General features: G+C 42.4%; 1 protein-coding gene across 3 annotated transcripts in view; it reads right to left on the bottom strand.

Annotated features, from left to right (window-relative positions):
• Window positions 1-20,755, bottom strand: part of LOC125751991 (protein unc-13 homolog C-like) — an 82,203-nt gene that overhangs the window by 28,619 nt on the left and 32,829 nt on the right. For all 3 annotated transcript variants that reach the window (XM_049031484.1, XM_049031483.1, XM_049031485.1), the window contains 6 exons: window positions 19,094-19,247; window positions 18,878-18,946; window positions 17,296-17,385; window positions 15,084-15,212; window positions 9,129-9,262; window positions 8,012-8,097 (listed from right to left, as the gene is read on the bottom strand). In XM_049031484.1, coding sequence (XP_048887441.1) covers window positions 8,012-8,097; window positions 9,129-9,262; window positions 15,084-15,212; window positions 17,296-17,385; window positions 18,878-18,946; window positions 19,094-19,247 — 662 coding nt within the window. The remainder of the gene's footprint in view (window positions 1-8,011; window positions 8,098-9,128; window positions 9,263-15,083; window positions 15,213-17,295; window positions 17,386-18,877; window positions 18,947-19,093; window positions 19,248-20,755) is intronic.

Below are 20,755 nucleotides of genomic sequence, written 5' to 3'. Positions count from 1 at the left end.
CAGGCCACAACACTTTTAGAAGAGCCTGTACTGTTTCCATCTCAATGGATCTTCCGCAGGTCTGTCAGCCTTTCACAGAAGGCTGTGTGCGTGTTTTACGGAGCAAAGACATCAGGATACTGACAGACTTCCACATGGATATCTGGTGAGCAACACATAAATTCAGACTATTACAGTCACAATTCTTGATCATAATTTGAAGTTTCTTTAAGATAAGCTGATAATAGAACACTCTCACTGGCCCACACCCTAGTCTTACCACACTGCATCTTTCACCACAAACAATAGAACGACTACATTTTGTTTTACCATAATGCACAGTCCTGCTGGCCTCTTATGTGGTACCGAGTGCTGATATTTCTCATTAGCAGTGCTGTTTGCATTATTAGTGCACTGTGTATTTCATACAGAAATCATTCCTATTGCTTTTGAAATAGATGCACTCGGGGAATGAAGCTGATTGCTCATGTATAATAAACACCTAATACTGCCGAGGTTTCACAATGCTGTCCAATTTCACAGAGCCTTCTCATTACATAAATATATATGCATGGGCTCTGGCTCGGAGAGATCAGCAGTAATGAAATGAGAGGACCTGTAATTGCTGAGCAACATTTGCATTTGGACGGGTGATGGACACGCGCACAAAAGCAGCCTCCATCCAATAGGGGAGTGTTAAGGAACGTTCGCTTCCCTGAACGCGGCGTGAAGACAGCCTGTCAGGCAGCTTCACTAGGAAATGCATAAGAAAAAAAGGGGAGGGGGGTTTGGGGGTGATGTGGGTGCATTTGGAAGGAAGACCCCCACCGTGTGTGTGTGAATCCTGGCCGATGCCCTATGCCTCTGCAAACTAACGCGACACTAACGGGGTACAAAGGTATTAGATAAATGAGTGTCGTTTGCATTTGTAATTGCTACAGATAAGGCACATTATTAGACGTCCGTCAACTGCCTGTCATTAGTCATACCTGAAACATAAATGGTTAACTATTTAAATGACTTTTCCAGACCACTTAAAGTACTAGTACCAGCTATATAAATCTGCATTAATATTAATATTTAACATAAACCCTTAATATCATATGCAACTTTGCACATTAGCATTAGTTTGCCCTAAATCTCACCTGTCTGACTCCATCACTAAAATAAACACAGAAAGACTGAAACTGAGCACTGACACGAAGACTATTTAAGAAGAAAAACTGAAGAAATCAAAAAAGCGTTTTGCAAAAACTGCCCAAATACTTTCGGAAGATTTTTTTTGCTGACAATGTTACTTGCATGCAACTTCACGTAATTTCCATTAACACAGAACATATGGATTCTCATAAGCACATTTGAAATACAGATATCAACGTAGTTGGAATTCTCATTAAAAAAGACCACACATCCTCGAGATTTAACTCTAAATAAAAGTAGCAGTAAGTGTTCTATAGGCATACAAGCAGCATAAAAACCTGGCCGCGGTGTGCTGTGTGTCTTCTGTGACTTCGACCAATCGAATGCCAGGAAGCTGTTTCTGCGAGTGAAACTGACAAGGAAAAACCAGACACTGGGCAGAGGAAACAAAAGTGTCAGAATTGCAGTCAAGTCTAATTATCCCACAAGGGCCGGAAATGGAGTCCTATCTGGTGCATATTTAGAAAGCATCAATACAATTACTTTTGGGGAAGAACAGAATGTGTCCTTCGAACACTAAAAAGATAAACATGTTTAATCCATGGATGAGACCAGGTTGTATCCTGCTAAATGTAAAATATCTACAACCCTGAGATATGTTCACCAACCATGAGCTGTTAAGTCAGCCATCAAAGTTTGGTCCAGCTCCTGAATTCAGGGAGGGAAAACCTCTTATACTAGGATTAGTTTGGGCTATAGCGTAAAGCTGAGATGTCTGCATGCAAATTCTCTTGGCCTGAATAGAGTTCAAAGGGGAATTAATTTACTACCACAGAGCTACAGATCAATGGCATTTGGTGGGATTTTATTATAAAAAAACAAAACAAAATGCAAAACAGAAAATGTTCCCAAAACCAGTGCTGAGCTATTACTTTGCCTCTGACCATCACTGGTCAGACAATTACCACTAGTGTAAAAGGACATTTAGTAGAACAATATATATTGTGTTATCAGCTAACTGCTGTTATAACTATCACCCATTCATGAGCATTTAGACGAGCATCAGGAATTTTGCTCGAGAACAGCAGTAATGTCCTTCCCAAAACACTTTCTCACACACAGATTGGGTATCTCTTTCTGGGGACCATCCATTGATTTCTATGGGCATAACACTAGTCCCAGCCATGACAGCCTTAACCCCGACATAGGCCTGCATGATATGAGGAATATCTTTGACGTGCAATAACATTGTTCAATATTGCGATGGTGATATGACTTGCAATAAATTAACATATATTGAAGTGTGCATATTATAATCAATAAACCGTTGCTAACGAGCTAAATATACATTAATAATCTAATAAAACATGTCGATAATATCAAGCTAAATATAAACAATGTTTTTATAATTAACAAAAACAAATCTTAAAAAAAAAAAAAAACCTTCATAAGCGCCATTTGTTTTATATAAACACTTGCTGCCGCAGTAATTTGAACTTGAAACTTGCGATTGCATAATCAGCCTAATTAACATGTCATATGAGGAAAGAATTTGTATGGTGGAACTTTCGCATAACCTCTACATGTGGTCAAATGTTCTCATGTTGAGTGTGAATGCATGGCGTGTGTAAATAAAATGATTTTTCTTATTCATTGCATTTCAGTCTTTTGCGATATGAATATAACATTAAGAAATTTAAATCATATTGCTGTTACATCACAAATCAAATTCTAGTTTTACATATGTAGAATGAACTTTGAAAAAAGGATTTTTTTAAACATATTCATACACAGGCATCACAAAGGCCCGCTGTAGGTTACGGAGAAAATGGCAGGTACTGACTTCCTGCCATAACCGGATTTAGTCTTAAACATGTCATAAGCAGGTTTCTTGTGTCCAATTGTTTTCCTGTCACACTCACAAAGTAGCAACCTGAATTTCTCAGTGCGGACGTCAACAGTAGGTGATGGGGGGGGGGGGGCAGGAGACTGACATACTGTACAGGCTGGTTCGAGGCTCTGTGTTATGCCTGGAGAGATTTTGGGGGACAAAATGGAAGCTACCTCCCTGTTTGAGAGACTGCAGATTAATCCATTTTCATAATCGGCCCATTTTTATTCCATTGGCATGAGCTCATATGAGGTCGCTCTTGGGACATCGCAATAAAGTGATTATAAGGTGTCTTTTTATGAGATTTAATCCATGAATTAAATGGTGCCGAAATGTAAAGCTGAACAACAGCGAGCTGGGCACTGTAAAATACATTTCATATCCACTCTAGAAAATTTCAATACATAGCCCATAATGATCTCTCCCCTGTGACCGGAAATGAGTGCGGAATTGTGGGAAAAGTCACAATGAATGTCCTTCTTAAATTTATAAGCCTCACTACGGGTGGAAAATGGATGGATTTATACAGACTGAGTGTGCAGAATGCATTCCTGCTGGATGTGACAGAGATGCTAGCTACAGAGCTAGTACTAAAAACAGAGAAACCGCGAGCTTCAGTGAGGTGTTGCATCCCTTTTCCACTCTCATCATTCAAATCTGGTCCATGCAAGTGAGCACAGGATTACTGATCGGTATTCAGTGCACGGTGATGTTTTGGCTACACAAAACACATAATTCATTACAAACCAATAGAGTGTCTGTGTGGGGGGTGGGGCTACATAGAAACAGCGGTTTTTTTAACTCACTGCACTAAGAATAAAAAAAATCAGAATGAAACTGTGAATCAGGAGAGTTCTTTCCTGAACAAGCGGATACTGCTGAAATGTACAATCAAGCTAATGTGTTCCCTAGAAGCATGAATGCTGTTCTGCATTTCACTGGCTTATCGACTTTTATTGGCTTATATTTTAGAGTCTGGAATTGCAGAGAGATGGAAAGAGAAGGAAATCTTGCTTTAAAGAGAACAGGTTTTCTGCTAGCCTTTGCTGTGTGCATTCTCAGCCAATGATCACATGACTATAACATGGTCACATGATGGGGCATACCACTAGATCAGTCCAAGCCTAAAATAAAATAAATGGGTGAGCTGGGACAGAGGGGGTTGCATCCTGATCAACCTGACATGCTGCTTTGTTAAACTGAAATTTTAAGGGTGCTACTTACAAGGACCACTTACAGGCAGCATCTTGTTTTGGTTCAGTTTCAAACCTCTCCAATGAGGCAGCACACTTATACCACAAATTTCATGGTTTGGGGAGCAGGGATTCAAAACAAGCCAAAATGATTTCAACAAGCATGCTGAAAGATGGAATTTCACTCTGTGAACTAAGCTGGAATGCAAAGATATCCTACATTTGCTGAAACTGGTCAGAATAACCCTCGCAGTTATTAAAACACGTCATGCAGAACCAACACACCCACGGTGCCTTTTATCAGCCCATCGACTCTGAGGCCCCCTGGCGTAACCTGCCACCTCTCCATCCCCATTTTGCCAGCAGCGTTTGAGGGCTGCGGGTTATCTGAGCGGAGATGTGTAGTGATGGCCTGAGCTCGGCACCAATCTCTCTCGTCGCAAATGATTGACTCACTGCCAAACTCAGACAAAAGATGCTACACCGGGTATTCTGACAGGCAAATAGTGCCATTATTGTGGAAGATATCAATTGCGTGATATTAGATATATGGACCCCTATATTTATTTTTTCGAAATGAAGGAAGACAAAGCAATGCATAAGTTTACTTAAACTTAAAAATTACGTTCTACACCAGTGCTTTCCAACCCAGTTTTCGGGGGTCCACAGACAGTCCACATCTTTGCTCGGGAGCTGGGAGGGAGCAAAAACATGGGCTGTCTGCAGGACCCCGACGACTGGATTGGGAAACCCTGTTCCACACTTTACAGGCTTTATCTTTGCAAAAGGCCGACTGGCTCGATAAGGATAATCATGTATCGGAGGAATGTGGAATGGACTAGGGCTTTATTTGGGGGAATTGTCTAATTTGGATGGATGAGTGCATCAAAAAGAGAACAAAAAAAAAACAAAAAACAAGCAAGACTAACTTTGGCACCTCACGGCATGCATTTCAGGGTTAACAGGCAAGCCCCACACACCAAACACACCAACCTACTGGGACTCCTGAGAGAGGAACAATAGCATGAATCTACACAATGATGGACATCTGACTCGCATGCCTGAAATGGGACACTTAGATTGATGTTGATCAATAGAATCATAAAAAAGTACAAAACAGCAACACTGCAGGTAAAACATTTATACGACACTGACAGTAAATCAAGCACCCGACTCAGCACTCAGAGGTAGGAGAGTGCTGCTTTGGAGCACTGTTCTACTCCTCACGGGACTACATCACGTTCTTATAAGCCAATGACAAGGCTCATTACAATCATCCACCCTGAACTACAACTGCTTATCTTATTAGGGTTACAATGGCCCAGCGTCTGCCCTCCAGAGAATGATGCAAAATGAGGTACACCTTCAATGAGAAGCCAGTCCATCGCAGGAGGAGAATCCTAGACGACCATGAATATGCAAACTCTGGATTGGAAGTAGAAGCCCCAAAGATGTAAAACGGCAATGCCTCCCTCTCAGCCATTTTTCCATGCTTAAGAAAATGCAATAAGTCTTTTTTTTATTAGATATACGGGGAGGAATTTTGCCCAGAACCCAATTTGGTTTGCTATAAGCTGGATTTCGATTGTGGCAACAAATGTGAAGTATCTCCTCGTGGATTGGGTGTCCCACTCCTGATAAACATCTCCCGAATCCCGACACAGCTATGCAATGAAAACAGCGAGAGCGCAGAAACTCACCCTGAGATTCATATTTGTGGGGCGCAGCCTAGCAAGCAAGCATCCGCACAGTGCTCTTCATTAATTGTGCCCCCATAGCAGTGGCGCCCTCCCACCCCCACCCCCACATTCCCCTTGAGGTATGATATGTGGAAATGTGCAAATGTGCGAAGGATGAAAAACAGCCAAGGGCCTCCGCTAGGGTCTGCTGCATTGATAATGCAGGCAGAAGGCAGCTATTGGTGCTGTTTGAAAAGTGTGAACATCCTCCACTGGTAGAGAACCCCAAACAGTGGTACTAGCCCCGTATCTACACTATTTACTGATGGTTGTCACGCCACGTTCAGGCCACCGTACCAGTGAGGACGGCAACCACCTGCGAGGTGTTCCTACAACACACTGTTCTCTTCCAATAAGAAAAGAATGAGCAGTGTGGTACCCTCACACCTCTCAGCTTTCAAGCTGAAATACTGCCCTCATCCGTGTGTGTGTTTTTCTGTGTGTGTGTGTGTGTGTGTGTGTGTGCAGCATGTTCTCCACATGTTTGTGCAGGTATTCCAGCTTCCCTCCCACCATCCAAAGCCATGCATGTAGGTGAACCAATCTCACCAAAGTTGTCCTTTGTGCATGCTTTAGTCTGCCTGTGTGTGTGCACTACCTAGGGCATTCCGTGCCTACAGCTCTGTGGTACCAGGGATAGGCTTGAAGCTTACTGCAATCCTAACCTGGTTATGTATGGTGCTTTTCCACTGGCAAACAGAAACTGAGCCGTACCGTGAAGAAACCATTTACAGCGTGGTTCCAGCTCCCTTTGGTTTTCCACTGCAGAAGGATCAACTTAGTAAAGGTGTTGCCGGGTTTGGAGAGTGACAGTGACGTAAAATTAAAGAGATGCTAATTTACGTTTCACACAGTGCACATCATGATTTATTGTATGCTGATCTGATGTTAGCATCAAACACTATTGCAGTTAGCATTTGTTTGCATAAATTTACACTACGAATCCACTCCGTTCTGCTGCTCTATAGTACTTTTTTAAGTAGGTGGTTGGAAATTTTCAAGTTCTGAGTTATTGTGAATGCATCAATGCATCGCAGTGAATGCTACTACTACTGAAGACTAATATATGGAATATGGCCTTTCATATCAACACAGATCACTGGTATCTCAGTGCATTTTGACCAATCAGATGGTGTTGTAGCGACCACTTTGGGTTGGTCATGCCCTAGTAAGCAGGGGCATGTCAGCGAAGGTATAATTTGAGTATGGCTCGGATAATTCACAAGGGAAAACCATCAGTTTACAGTACGGTTCAGTTCTTAGTGGCAGTGGAAAAGTGACAGTAGTTATGGATGGATGGATTGACAGATGGAAGGAAAGAATAAACAGAAACGGGGTTTCTCACTGCTCAGAAAGAGGTGCTAGTGTCTTGGTGCAGCACAACGGCACAGCATAGAGGGAGTGTTTGTTAGACCTGAAAGCTGCTTATCCAGAGCAGCATGGCCCTGTAGCATCTAGGAGACCTGCCGACACGGACCAACAAGCTATGGCCATGTTCTGCCAGAGGCTAAGATCCTCCAGGTAATTAAACTCAACGAGTCCTCGGGTTCCAAGACACCAAGGCTGTCAAATCCAGAACTATGAAACGGCGGGCTGTCAGACTGCGTGGATCCATACATATCAGTCCCAACAAGCATCCTGTTCCAAACTCCTCACCAAGTTATACTGGATAACTTGTGTATAACATAAATAAGCTGAGACACTGACATATTTGAAAGATAACACCCAGACGGGTATCTTATACACAGATGTATATAATTCATGAGTTTATATATACATATATAATGCGCAAATTAAGAAAATGCAGCTGTCTGGGATCATGTAGCTGTAGCAAGTCCAGCGGAATTATACATTTTTGTATTCAGGTCAAAGACGGTGAACAAGCTCACAAAAATTTTCGTTACACATATCCATATACACACCAGTGATATCTTGGCACAAGCACACATTTACAGGTACACACGCATATATACTACATTATAACATACTTAAATGGGAGCACAAGCATAAACACAGGTAGAATAAATACACAAAGGGTCCTAAACCTTGTTTCAAAGTCTGTCACTCACCTTCCATGGCATACTTCATATCCGTGGCGAAGAGAGTCCACATGATCTCTGCGCTGACCTTCCCCATGTTCAGCTCCTGTGGGAACCTGAGGGTTTAAAAGGTGAACGCATGTAAAGGTCAAATCCCGCAAGACCTCATAAAAAATTAAAAACCTTGAAGGTGTCTTAACACACGGACACACTGGCCTCAGACTGCATTCACTGGAGATAAATGGAATATAAGTAAAGGTTACTATCGTGTTTCTATGGCAACAACTTTGTTCAAGAGTTCGTCAAAAAACGATAAACAGCTTCTCTGTGATCATCTTCTCACACGCCATCTCCACCCCACAGGTTTCTCTTAGCCACACAGTGGGGGGACCGTTCAACCCCATAATATCTGGCAGGTTTAAATTGAAAGTATGACAAAGTAACACAATTAAATTATAAACAAACAAACAAACTGAAGACTGCACAAGTAGCACAAAATAGGATGCCAACAGGAAACCTTCTGAGATTTATTTCATGCCTCAGAAAATCAACCTCTTTCAGCACAATGACCCTGTCCTCTCCCCAGACACAAAACCTGTCTGTCCATCATTACAATGCATTAAATTGGCATCATGGACCCCTAGGGGACTGGTACCGACACCAAGTCCTACAGAGAGGAAGGTATAGAAAAGACTGCCCAGATACTGAATTTTTCATGAAGGAAAGGGTTCACCGTGCATGTTTTGAGGAACATCTCAGCACAGGTACCATACATATCACATACATGTAGCATAGTTTTGTGCTAAAATATGCTGTATATAAAATGTACACTTCATATTTATGGGATTGAAAGACACATGTAATGAAATACAATCTTTAATGGCTCCTCCCCCTTTGAAAGCACCAGCATGTTCCTAAGGTGGATCACGAAACATGTTCATCTTGAAGAAGCATCACTTCTGTAGTGACTGCTTCCACTCTCTCAGGGAGCCATGCTCTCGCTCCTAAATAATTCACGTCCGATCCTCCTGCTCAGCCACCTTCCTAACGCTGATGCAGTTAACCACCACTCACGCGTGCATGTGGCCGGTGGAGGGTATACAAAAAAAGGTACTACTTGATAGGAGATAAGTTCATCGTCACTCACTGATTCAGAACGGGGGTGTAAGCCGTCCTGTCCTCATCAATCACAGACACCATGAGCGTGATCAGTTTGGGCCAGAAGTCCAGGTTCTTGATAGAAGGTCCCTGTTCCTCCCGTGGCATATCCTGCTTCTTGGCCTGGGGGAAGGCACAGTTGGGGGGGGTTCAGTGTACAGAACGATGAGGCACCTCCTCGGTACAGTGTCTGAGGGCCAGTACAGGAGAATGAATAATTCATCTAAAAATTCAGGACCTGAAGCGCACAGAGTTGCAGTGAGAATGTGCCTCATGTTTTATTCATCACATTGCATGATGTCTTCATGAGAGTCAAATGAGAGCAGCTGTCCCAGCTGGCCCATTAAAGATCACACGTCAACACGACCGCTCAATGAAAACAAGAACGGGAGGCAGCACGACATCAGAGTGGCGAGATAAAAAGGCAGGGACTCAACAGTCCGTCAACATCACCTTGGCCGCCTCAGACATTCACACGGCGTCTAAATTTATATTAATCCACTATCGTGATCTATCGCCCGGCTGTCAATTACAAACAACATGGTTTCATTATTTTTTTGCCAAACGTTAATGAAAGCAGCGGTTATGACATACATTAGGGAGGTTTCCTGCACCAGGCTTAGTCAATTATTTTGACTGCAGTAGAGAACAAAGATAGATATATAAAGATTTCATGTCTTGAACACACAGTTTGAGCCCAATGACTATTTTTGCATTTAGTAGAATGAAACCAATTAATGGCACCTTACTGAGTTACTCTGTTCCCCATGTTTTAGAGGCCTGAATAATGTGGTCCATATTTTCTAACATTTATTCATATGAATTTTCATATCTGTCCCCTGACAATAATTCAGAGTAGATGCCATCAACATGCAAATTACAAATATCACAGGACACAAAAGAATGACAGACCAAACGTACCATAAAACACTCCCAACACTCTAGGTTCTGCAGATAATTATGTTGCACCTTGAAGTAGAGTTGCCACTAACAGCAGTAAGCAGCTGGCAGAAGATCCCTTAAAACAGTGAACTCAGGACAGTTGGCGTTCCAAAAGGTCGCCTGACCCAGGCGGCATGTTCAAGGTAGAGCTGGGCCCCCCCACCTGGGAGCGTAAGGTGTCTGGGGCGGGGGGGTTGTGTTAATTCATTGTGCCCTTCCCTCACTGCTGATGAACATGTTCTATCATTTTGCACCCCTCTGGTACCCAACCAAATTCCCATTACAGATTATTGTTTCTCAGGGCACAAATTCAAGTCACAATTTTTGTATTTTTCTTTCTCTGTAAAATGGCTTCCTACTCTTTCTTGGTATCCCGCCACCTCCATGTCAAGTGGGACTGTTCACCATCCTGAACGGAGTGACTCGCACATACACTTCATTGATACACTATGCAGATCTATACAAACATTAAATCATACAGTGTAAAACATTACATACCCCCAATGCAGGGGCAGATGCCGAAATGTATCTGATGAGAGGTTTATTCTGGTCAGAATGCCAACTACTACATCATCTACTATATCATCCTTTATGTGTGCCTTTGACAGGAGTTAATAAGGAATTCATAAATAAAATTCTGGTGATATAAAAAATACGAAAAGCACTACAGGACAGCCCTCAGGCGCTGCAAGAGAACTGCAGATGGACCAATAGTTATTTTCCTTCCAGGCGATGCCACGCGAAGGTCACCCGCAGTTCGGTAGCCACCAGTATTCCTACAGTGCCTGATCCAGCATTTCCTCAGGGATTTAAAAACATGACATGGCTGGTATGCATCTGCATCTCCAGAACAACGGCCATTGGGACAGTGGGCAACCGTATTCCTTTTCTGCAGGAAGGGCAAGTGCCGAGGACAGCTTAATTAGGGGTGTAATTAATTAGATGTCACTATGAGAGGCAGAGCCATTGTCGCAACATTCCTATGTGCATGATGTCTTCAAAAGCTTTTACATGTGTAACAGAAAATCTGACGTCTGATGTCCACACTGCCCAACTTACAGCCCGCTAACCAACATGTTCGGCATCTGCAAGAGTGACGTGCAAAACAGAAGTGAAATGATATACAGGCGTGTCTGTATATGCAATATGAATTATGAAATTCACTGCCGGGGATGCTACTTTGAAAATATGGCAGGCTACCACTGGCAAAAGACAGCAAGTTACTGGAACAGAGAATAACTACACTGAAATGATTGATCTTTCCTTCCATTTACTCTGCGACTGATTCACAAAATAGATTTCATGTTCCAATAATTTGTGACAATTGCTCAAACTATTCAAGTGCACATCCACACACACAGACAACAGGATGTTATTTACCAGCATACACTTCCTGATTTGTGTCCAGTCAACCCGTTCCATATATTCCAAATGAGCTCTTAATTAAAACTGACTGAGCTGTTGATTGGATAATATGATTCACTTGCGATACTTCCATTTTACCAAAATCGTTTGAGGAATATCTTTAAGGATGATTTATATGTTTAACAATGCGAATAGTTAAATTAAGCAATTCCAAATATTCATAAAATATTTTAAGTATACGAAGAAAAACAAAACGAGTCAGTACCCAACTTGTTCTAGATCCACACCCATTGCAATTTAAAGCTTCTTTCATTTAACAAAGTAATTATTGGGCTGTGGGCCATCTCGAGGGAAATAGCTTGCCTTCAGCCATACTGAGTAATTGACCATAACAGAGGTATATGGCAAATGCTACAGGATATGGTTTTAATTACCAATACCTATTAACAAGAACTTTTAACATTGAAGTATGTGACATGCATATGGACAGGACACTTTGGAAAATCAACCATTATGATGCTGGTATTTACTGAACTATTTCACTGGAATCATATTCTGTATTCTTAACAAATTACCTGTATGCACCATACATGCCCAAGATGCTCCAGTATAAATTAAAATAGCATGAGTATATTACATATATTAGGTATATTAGGGTAAGATAGATATATTATATAACACGGCTTCCCATCTGCCTATGAGGGCCCTCAAGGTACGGAAAGCTGCCACCTGGCCATGAACAGAGCATGGACAATATCACAAACTATATTCATTTCCACAGTCATTTATTCAGGCTTAGACTTCAGGGTGGAACATCCCAGCAAGTCCTGGAAAGGCCCACATGTAACCTAGCCAGCCCAGTGCCTTCACAGATGGTGTACTCTACAAAACAGGAGTTGGAGCACAAAATGGCTTTGTGTGTGTCAAGCAAAACCTGTCAGCCATTATAACCTGTGTGCATTTAACTTGTGAATAACTGATATTCAGTAATATTGTTATCCATAGACTGGTTTGATTGTTTATCACTTGTGAAGCTGTGCCTTATCTGATATGTAAAGATTTCTTTTAGTTTTTATCCATGCTGTTTTCCAACCTGAATTTTTTATGAAAAAACTGCAGAAAGAGAGACAAGAAGCTGATTTCTTCCTGAAGTAATGGGAGTACCTTGTGTTCTCTGAGCACTGAAATAACCCTGCAGATAAAACCTTATTACTATTTCAGATGTAAAATGAAATTTCTCCTGATTCATAGAAGACCAGCATGGGTTTGAATGTTTTTTTCCCCCCAACATCCATTTGACTGTGGACAAACTAAACTGCAGTTTCTAAAATAGATTTGACACAGATGTAATTATCACCACCATCTATCTTTCACACTGGATAATTCCTAATTAGCTGTTTTGGATGTTCAAAACAAAATTACACAAAGGCTATACTTCTGATGCCAAGTTACACTGCAGAGTTCTATAGAACCTGGGACTATTAATATTAGGACCAACATGTACAGTTCTCCACGCCGACTGGACATGACTAGGTTGTCTGCTTGACCTCTTGGTAAGCATGTAGGCTTTAGGGATGCAGCCTTGTACAATGGAGTTTTGTTCTTAATACGGTCACTGCCGAACATGTGTTCTCTCTGCCACTGGTATATGCCACAGATGAATTATATTTTCCTTCTGCCAACTTTACTCTGGTGTTCTGTTGCTCTACAAACGTTATGTTACCTGGTGACCTCACTGCATGGGGGAACTTGGATTACAATGTGGCTCTAACACTGTTACACAGTTGCACACCGTGGGCGTGTTGCAAATTGTTTCTGTGCTACCAGTGAATGACTTAAATTGTCCCACAGAGAAAAAAATGTGATTTATTGCCTCGGAAGAACGAACTGTTTTTTGTATGATACTGGGAAGCGCAATGCAGTTGGTAAGATGTATCACCCAAGTTACAGTTGGCAACCGGGAAGTACTTTGCCCTGTATCAAACGCAAGGGGCACTTTTCGCAGGGCATCCTTAAAGCCACGAGACAAAAGTGAGAATTGAACATTTTGACAACTTCCTTAACTCGACCACTGTCTGAATTCTCAGCTGTCTGCACTCCTGCCCTCTGCATTCTGACGAAAGGCACAACCCCGTTATTCAGCTAGAATCACAAGCTTAGAAAAGCAGATGTAGACTGAACCTAAGGCTACTTCCACACGGCTACATTTTCATGTTAAAACTGTCTCCATCCACACAGACAAAATATATTTCCATACACACTGAAATGAGTGAAAGCATATATATCTTAGCTGCAGTATTAGCCTACATCGGGAATGTGCGTCAACACAGTCACTGACTGGTAAATTAGTTTCTTTTTGTACAAATATGTAGCAATCACATGGTGTAAAATGCTGTGTAGCTGCATACAGGTAAGCGACAGGGACGCCGTCCATTCAAAGTGGCTCCACCATATCCGCCACATTAGAATACTTTATACTTCCGTGTGACCAGCTGACCAATCAGACACTGAGTAACTAGTGGGCTCAAATCAGAGATGGGCCACATGATGAGCAGCGACCAGTTAGGGCACTTTTAGAGTCTGCATTTTCAAAAGTGTCCAGCTGTGAGAGCGTTTACGAAATTCTCAGTTTTGGAGGCTAAGAACTCAGGGATAGTGTGGACGAAAGGCGAAAATGGAGACTAATGTCTGCATTTATCAGCAGTGTCAATGTAGTCTATACCTAGTGCCAGCATTAAACTGTTTTGAATTCAAGACTTGCAAAATGAACTGCATGCCTGCTCTGCTTTCTGAAATTGTGGTTTTGCCAACCAAAGCAAGTAGTATGTGTTTGTTTAAGATAAGGACCTGGAAAGGCTGCTGTTTTTTGTTGTAAAGTAAAGTTGGAATGTTCTGAGTAGACGACCAGGGAACTGTGCCACAGCCTGTAAGATGAACCAGACAAGTTCATCATGGTGTGTGTGTGTGTGCGCTTGCATGCGCAGGAGGTGAGTCGCAATGTTTGGGGCGGATGTACAGCATCTGATTCAAAACAATGGGTTTTGACCATTCGCTCTGCTCACTGACATCTGTTGCCACTCTCATGACCCCTGTGCATTTAGAGCAAAAAAAAGAGAGTGGCATGTGAAGTTCTGCTGCACCCTGTTTAATACTACAGCATTAAGGTGCATTAATCAGTGGCATGCACTAATCCTTCACATGTTTTTACCTTATGTTAGCAATACAAAGGCAATACTCTGCTGAGTACTTTGAGTCTCTGCTGGGATTCTGTGTGTGTGGAGTTTGCATGTTCTCCCAGTGTACTTGTGGCGTTTTCTCTGGGTACTCTGGTACCTCCCCCGTCCAAAAACATGCTGAGGCTAATATGAGTTGCCAGATTGCCCATAGGTGTGCATGTGTGGTGTGTGTGTGCCCTGTGACATGTTGGCGCCCCATCCTAGGTTGTTCCCTGGCTTGCGCCTCCAGGATTGGCTCCAGACCCCCCATGACCCTGAATAGGTGGTTTCAGAAGATGGATGGATGTCCCCTTGCACAGGACCAACATGATAAACATAAGTCTCATTTTGAAGCATAATATTTGAATACTTTACCTAAACCGTGACCCATGTCATATGCATCTCTGCAGATGTCATCGTACCTGATCCAGCAGCTGGTTATAGAGCTCATGGCAGTTGTCAAAGATGTACTTGTAGGTGGAGTCCAGGCACGCTCGGACACAGTCCTTCACCACCATACTGGCTCTGGGAGGGCTCTGCAACTCCTGCACCTGAAGGACATTGCAACTAAAAGCTGTCTCACATAGTTGACCCAAGAGGTCAGTGACGTACTGTTGGAGGTAGGAATGGGGTCTGAATTAAAATGGGGGGAGTAACAAAATGGCGGCAAAACTGAAACAAAAGCTCAGGATTGTGGTGTTAAAAGATTGGCAAGGATGATGAAAACTCACAGGATATTTAGGGCAATGGGAACGTACTGTGCTCTTAGGCTTAGATAACAAACAAAACATAATTTTATATGGTTGGAAAGAAAGCACAAGTGAAATAAAATAACATCCTTATCAGCTTTTAACCAAACCATATATGCATAGAGATAAACATCCTTACATCTACATAACCTTCCCATAAATGCCACCCCTTTAAGACCTCCAAAAATGGAACAAATATAAGTTACTGAAAAGCATGGCCACCATTTCCCCTCCAGTTTCACAAGAGAGGGGAGGATACGGTTCTGGAGAACAGCCAAAATGCATTAAAAAGAAATCCATCCAGCTAGGGTGTCGCTTACGAACGTGTGTCATAACTCAGCTTTACAATTCTGCTCCACTGCTACACAGACTATTATGAATCTTGATTTGCCAGGCTTTCAAATCACAGAGCATGGCTCTCCTAACTCAGAGGGGATCTGTATGTGAAATCCCATCATTAATCTCCAATTAATTATCAACAGTTACTCTCTGCTTTATTGCTGTTTTTAACGCATCATGCTTTGACAGTGTCTGATTCTGGGCTCTAGCATGCAGCTAGAGCACTAGGTAATTTATTCAGAATTCATCTTCCTCGTCAGTAGAGAGAACAGTGTGATTAATTGTGTATTTTAGTACAGAAAATATTTGCTATGGCAGACTCCTTCAGAATTCTGTTTGGAAGACTGACCCAGCAGAAGTGAAGGATGAACAGTTTTCGGCTCTCCTCACCGCAGTCTGATTTCCAAGCCTAATCGCTACTGGTAGTGAACCCAGCTCAGGTGTTTTGACCTGGAGCCTGGTATAGATGCATAGGTAAGCTGCCAAGCTCATGCTGAAACATCTGTTTACAAAATTCATAATAAGGATAAGTGAATGGGTGCTCTTGGTAATAAGATAAAGCATGTGTTACGAGCTTCTGAAAATGACACGGCCTACCTATCTGCCACTCAAATAATAAAGTTTATTACACATATGGGGGGAGGGGGTGAACTGTTGCCTCACACCTCTGGGACCAGGGTTCGATGATCCTCCATCATGGCTCTATGTGTGTGGAGTTTGCGTTTTCTCCCACTGTTGTTGTGGGATTTCCTCCGGGTAGTTCAACCTCCACCCCCCAGTCTGAATACATTCTGAGATTAATTGGTGTTACCAAATTGCCCATAGGTGTATGTGTGTGTGTGTGTGAGAGAGACTGGTGCGTGGGTGTGCACTGTGATGGATTGGCGCCCCATCCTGAGTTGTTCCCTGCCTCATGCCAGTAGCCTCTGGGATAGACTCCGAACCCCCCACGACCTTGAATAGGATAAGCGATTACAGAAAATGGATGGATGGGTGGAGGCTAATCATGGGTAGTCAGATCAATGACTATGCTACACAAAATGCAATGAATATGACAGACGTATATGCCCATTATCAATGAAATGAAAGGAGTTGGTTGTCGTGGCGGCAGGGAATGCAGCTGGCCAAGGAGCAGAAGAAAGCAGGCATTTTAAAGTTTAAAAACCACACTCCAGTACGACGCAAGATAAAGAACTGCCTGTATAATTAAAACATCACACTGAAATCAACTTTATTCCTTTTTTATTATTTGTGTATCTGGTTTTGATTATATTTAATTGCTTTTTATTACACTGATACATAATCTATGTTAAGCACAGTAACTTTAGTTCAATTTAGTTCAATAAAGATGGATTATTTCAATTTATTCATTCCTCCATCAGTAGGCAGTTTTGACAAGAAGTAAATTGGCCGCAGTGAAGAGATGTAATTAGTGCACTGGCTGAATGCCGATGTAAAGTGGCCACTAACTGATGCAAATGCGTGAACATTTTCTCAGGAGCTGACAGTGTTGACAGAAGTGGAAAAAATAAGTGAAAGCCCCCACCTTCATGCGGAAGAAGGTGATGCTAGTTAGCAGGTCCACTGTAGATTTAAGGTCCTGGAGCCTCTCTGGGTTGCTGGCTGGGAAATTGTCCTGGCAACGAGAGCAAAGTGAGCTATGGCTACACTCAGGTGTGGCTTTGGGTCCGTCAACCTCACACCCTAACAAAACACGATATTTCGGGCCCTTTGGCGGGGACGTTTGTTAAAGCTTCAGCACCACGATAATTGTTACAAACTAAAAACACTCAGTCAAAGTTCTATATATAGTATAGATTTTTATCTAAAAAATAGTGTTCAAATTCATTTCACTGCCCTGGTGGCTATGGTCTACTTCAGAAATGTTACTGATTCCCCATCTTGTAGCTCGGACAGTATCAAAAGACTAAAAAATGTGCACACTCAAAATCACCCATAACCCTTGAGCTATTTCCTCTTTTGCTAGCACTGGAAATGAATCGTGTGGCTTTTTAAGATGGCTTCTCAAAAAGAGAAAGGTTGAGTGAGGCCTTGTGGCATTTTTAGGTTCTGGTTCCTTTTTTTGGACTAGAGACCATGGGAAGGATAATATTATCATAGTATTAATTTTCAAAAGGACAAATACAAAAACAGCCTTAAGGCAGAGGGAATTCAGATTTCTGAGCACTGAGGATGAGAGTGCCCTGTGCGCCTTGTGCCAAGCCTACCCTGAAAAAAAAAGGCTAATTCTGTTTGGTTCAGGGTTTAATTTAACTTCATACTGATGGATGGTGAGCCAAATTAAACATTACTGTCCGATAATATTTTCTGTGCTTACAGACAGGCTATCACATTGAATAGCTGTGATATTCCCTGCTGGTCTCAGTAAACATGACAGTGTTCTATGTTTAAAATAACTCTGGTGTCAGTTTCTTGTCATAGCTTAGGTCTACCTGACACCAGAAATGTACCAGAGTTATCAATGCACAGTTAAGAGTACTGCTGATGTTTGCCTTGCTATTGTTTAAGGTGTAGATGCAGAGTACACGAGAATAGCCATTTAAAGTGAAATGTGCACTCAACTACATTGAATACGATGCTCTTCCTTTAACTCCTTCATGAGTTAGGGATGTGTTCTTTTCATCACAAACTAAATTAACCCCTGCAATATTGTTTTGTTTGAAATATAAGAAATACCTGGTCACATCTTCCCCCCCTTTTATGGTGCTGATGGGGATGTATCTGGATCGCGTTTCACTGTTGTGTTGTTAATCGAATTACCACGCGAATGCGATTTGAATACGCGGAAATGCGGCTATTTAGAATGCGAATAGCGATCTTCAGGTGAGGGCGGCACTACACACCCCCGATGCAAGTAAAACAAAGGTGAGTGACATGGTTTACTTTTTTGCCGATTTAACCTAATTTTAAAAACTTCAATACTTCCGACAATGGACGTTTTGAAAAGAAGACAGATTGCGGATTTAGTCAACGTTTTTTTTTCATGTTTCTAAAATAAGATTTCAATGAGTTATGACCTGAAATACGCCAGAGAGATACGCGGCATCGTCGGACCTCAGAGGGTTAAATACACAACTGGGAACCAAGAAGGCTTATCAAAGACATACCCGATATTTAGACAAATCAATCCTCAGTGAATTATGTAACTGATCCAACAGCTTGATGAATTTTTCCCTCTGTAGCGGGGAAAAAAAAGAAAATCAAAGCACACGTCAGAGTCAGGAGCAGACGAAATGTACAGGACCTGCATGACCACACTGCAACATAAAAATGAATGCAGACAAGAGAGCGAGGGAGATCATTAAACAAGGACACAAGCTCACTCCAAAGTTGGAGGCGGCGAAGCGGTCGGAGGCAGAGATGTTGGTGGTGGCAGTGGTAGTGTGGGCGAAGTAGGCGTTGATGTTGGCCAGCAGGTTACTCATTACGGCAGGCACTCCAGGGCACATGTATTTGGATGACAGGCAGGAGAAGTGTCTGCGGGAGATAAACAAAAGAAGCATGTTGATGCAGAAACAAACAACACCGAGAGTTCTCAGGCCAAAGAGCATTTAGCCGGATGCTTTGAGTGTGCAATGGTAGAAGAACATGCAGAATGAACCAGTTCCTCTAGATGTTCCCCATAAGTACAAGGGGGTCTAAACAGCCTCACAAATAACATAAAGAGAATGGTGATTGGAAAGTCACTGGATGTATGATCTTTGTTGTCGAGGGGCTCCAATCAGCTGCTTCACTGGTGCTCTGCAGTAATGAAAGCACCCCTAAGAGGCAGGTGATTAATAGCTCCAAGTTAGCTCTGCCTTCTGGAGGAGGGAAAATGTATCCCACACTGGATGGGTTTCTTTGTAAAAACAGACAGTAGGGGCTGTTGGGGCCACAGTGAACATGCTGATTAATCAGAGACACAAACAAGGATGATTAACACCAGCTCCACCACTCCATTGATCAGAGGTCAATTAGCAGCCCTTCTCATGCCACCGGACCCAAAATGGGGGCTTGGCAGAAGTTCTGTGTGCTGTGCCGCAGTTGTGTTGACCAGTTCGGTCAAGTTAACTGTATGATCACAGTCTGCGCCGAGCCCTACACATGGTTACACAGCACTGCATCTCTGTCACGCCTGCTTCTGCAGCTGCGTCGCCCTTCTATTGCTCACTCTCCTGCTCACTGCTACGCGGCAAAGGTTCCTTTTTCTCCCGAATCCCTAGGCTCACATCTCTATGGAGGGATGCCTTGTTAACACCATACTATCTCATGGCCAGAGCTGAGCATCCCTGAGTTCGCGCCTCACAGTCATGCAGCATGTGCAGCAAAAACATAGTGGTGCAGCAAGGTTCGTGCATTGGATTTTTCTGCACCAGAAACTTCTATAGGAACAACATCATACTAAAGTATTTTAGTCAGATGCAAATGTCCCCTATGACCAAGGGAAATGTTAAAGCTTGTTTGCCTGTTGGAATGGCCTCACCATAAGGTAGGACTCATTAAGGAATAAAAAAGAAACTCAATCTGTACACACAATGCAGGAGGGGCTAACACAGAAGGCCCGTATAATTAGCACTGACCTTACAGGGCTTTTATGAAAAATTACAACAATTGCACGGCAAGCTGTGGCTTTATAAAACTGTGTAAGGTCCTTCTGGTTTATGCCTAAACGTGTCTCCACGCCTTCAGCTTCTGTAGTCAGTCTCAGAAGAAAATGGTCATGGCATTTGCCATTTTTATTCTCTTCCAGATGTTTAAGGCACGTGTAATGGTCTCAGGCAGGTCCCAGGGAGATACTCCTGGGATGTGCACAGACTGGAGCTCCCCCTGCAGGCAGAGGTAAAGGACAGTGTATTTCTGGTTTTATCTCAAAGGTCAGTGGTGTGACTTAAGTCATTATTCCCAAACAGTAATTACAGTCACCAAGTGTTTTGGGTACATATCAGTGTCTAACCAAGAAGAAGCTTAAAGTTGTGGGTCTACATAGCTTAAATCCTAAAACC

This window comes from Brienomyrus brachyistius, chromosome 11 (assembly GCF_023856365.1).
Source record: "Brienomyrus brachyistius isolate T26 chromosome 11, BBRACH_0.4, whole genome shotgun sequence".
Taxonomy (NCBI): Eukaryota; Metazoa; Chordata; class Actinopteri; order Osteoglossiformes; family Mormyridae; genus Brienomyrus; species Brienomyrus brachyistius.
This window is presented reverse-complemented; position numbering and strand designations above follow the sequence as displayed.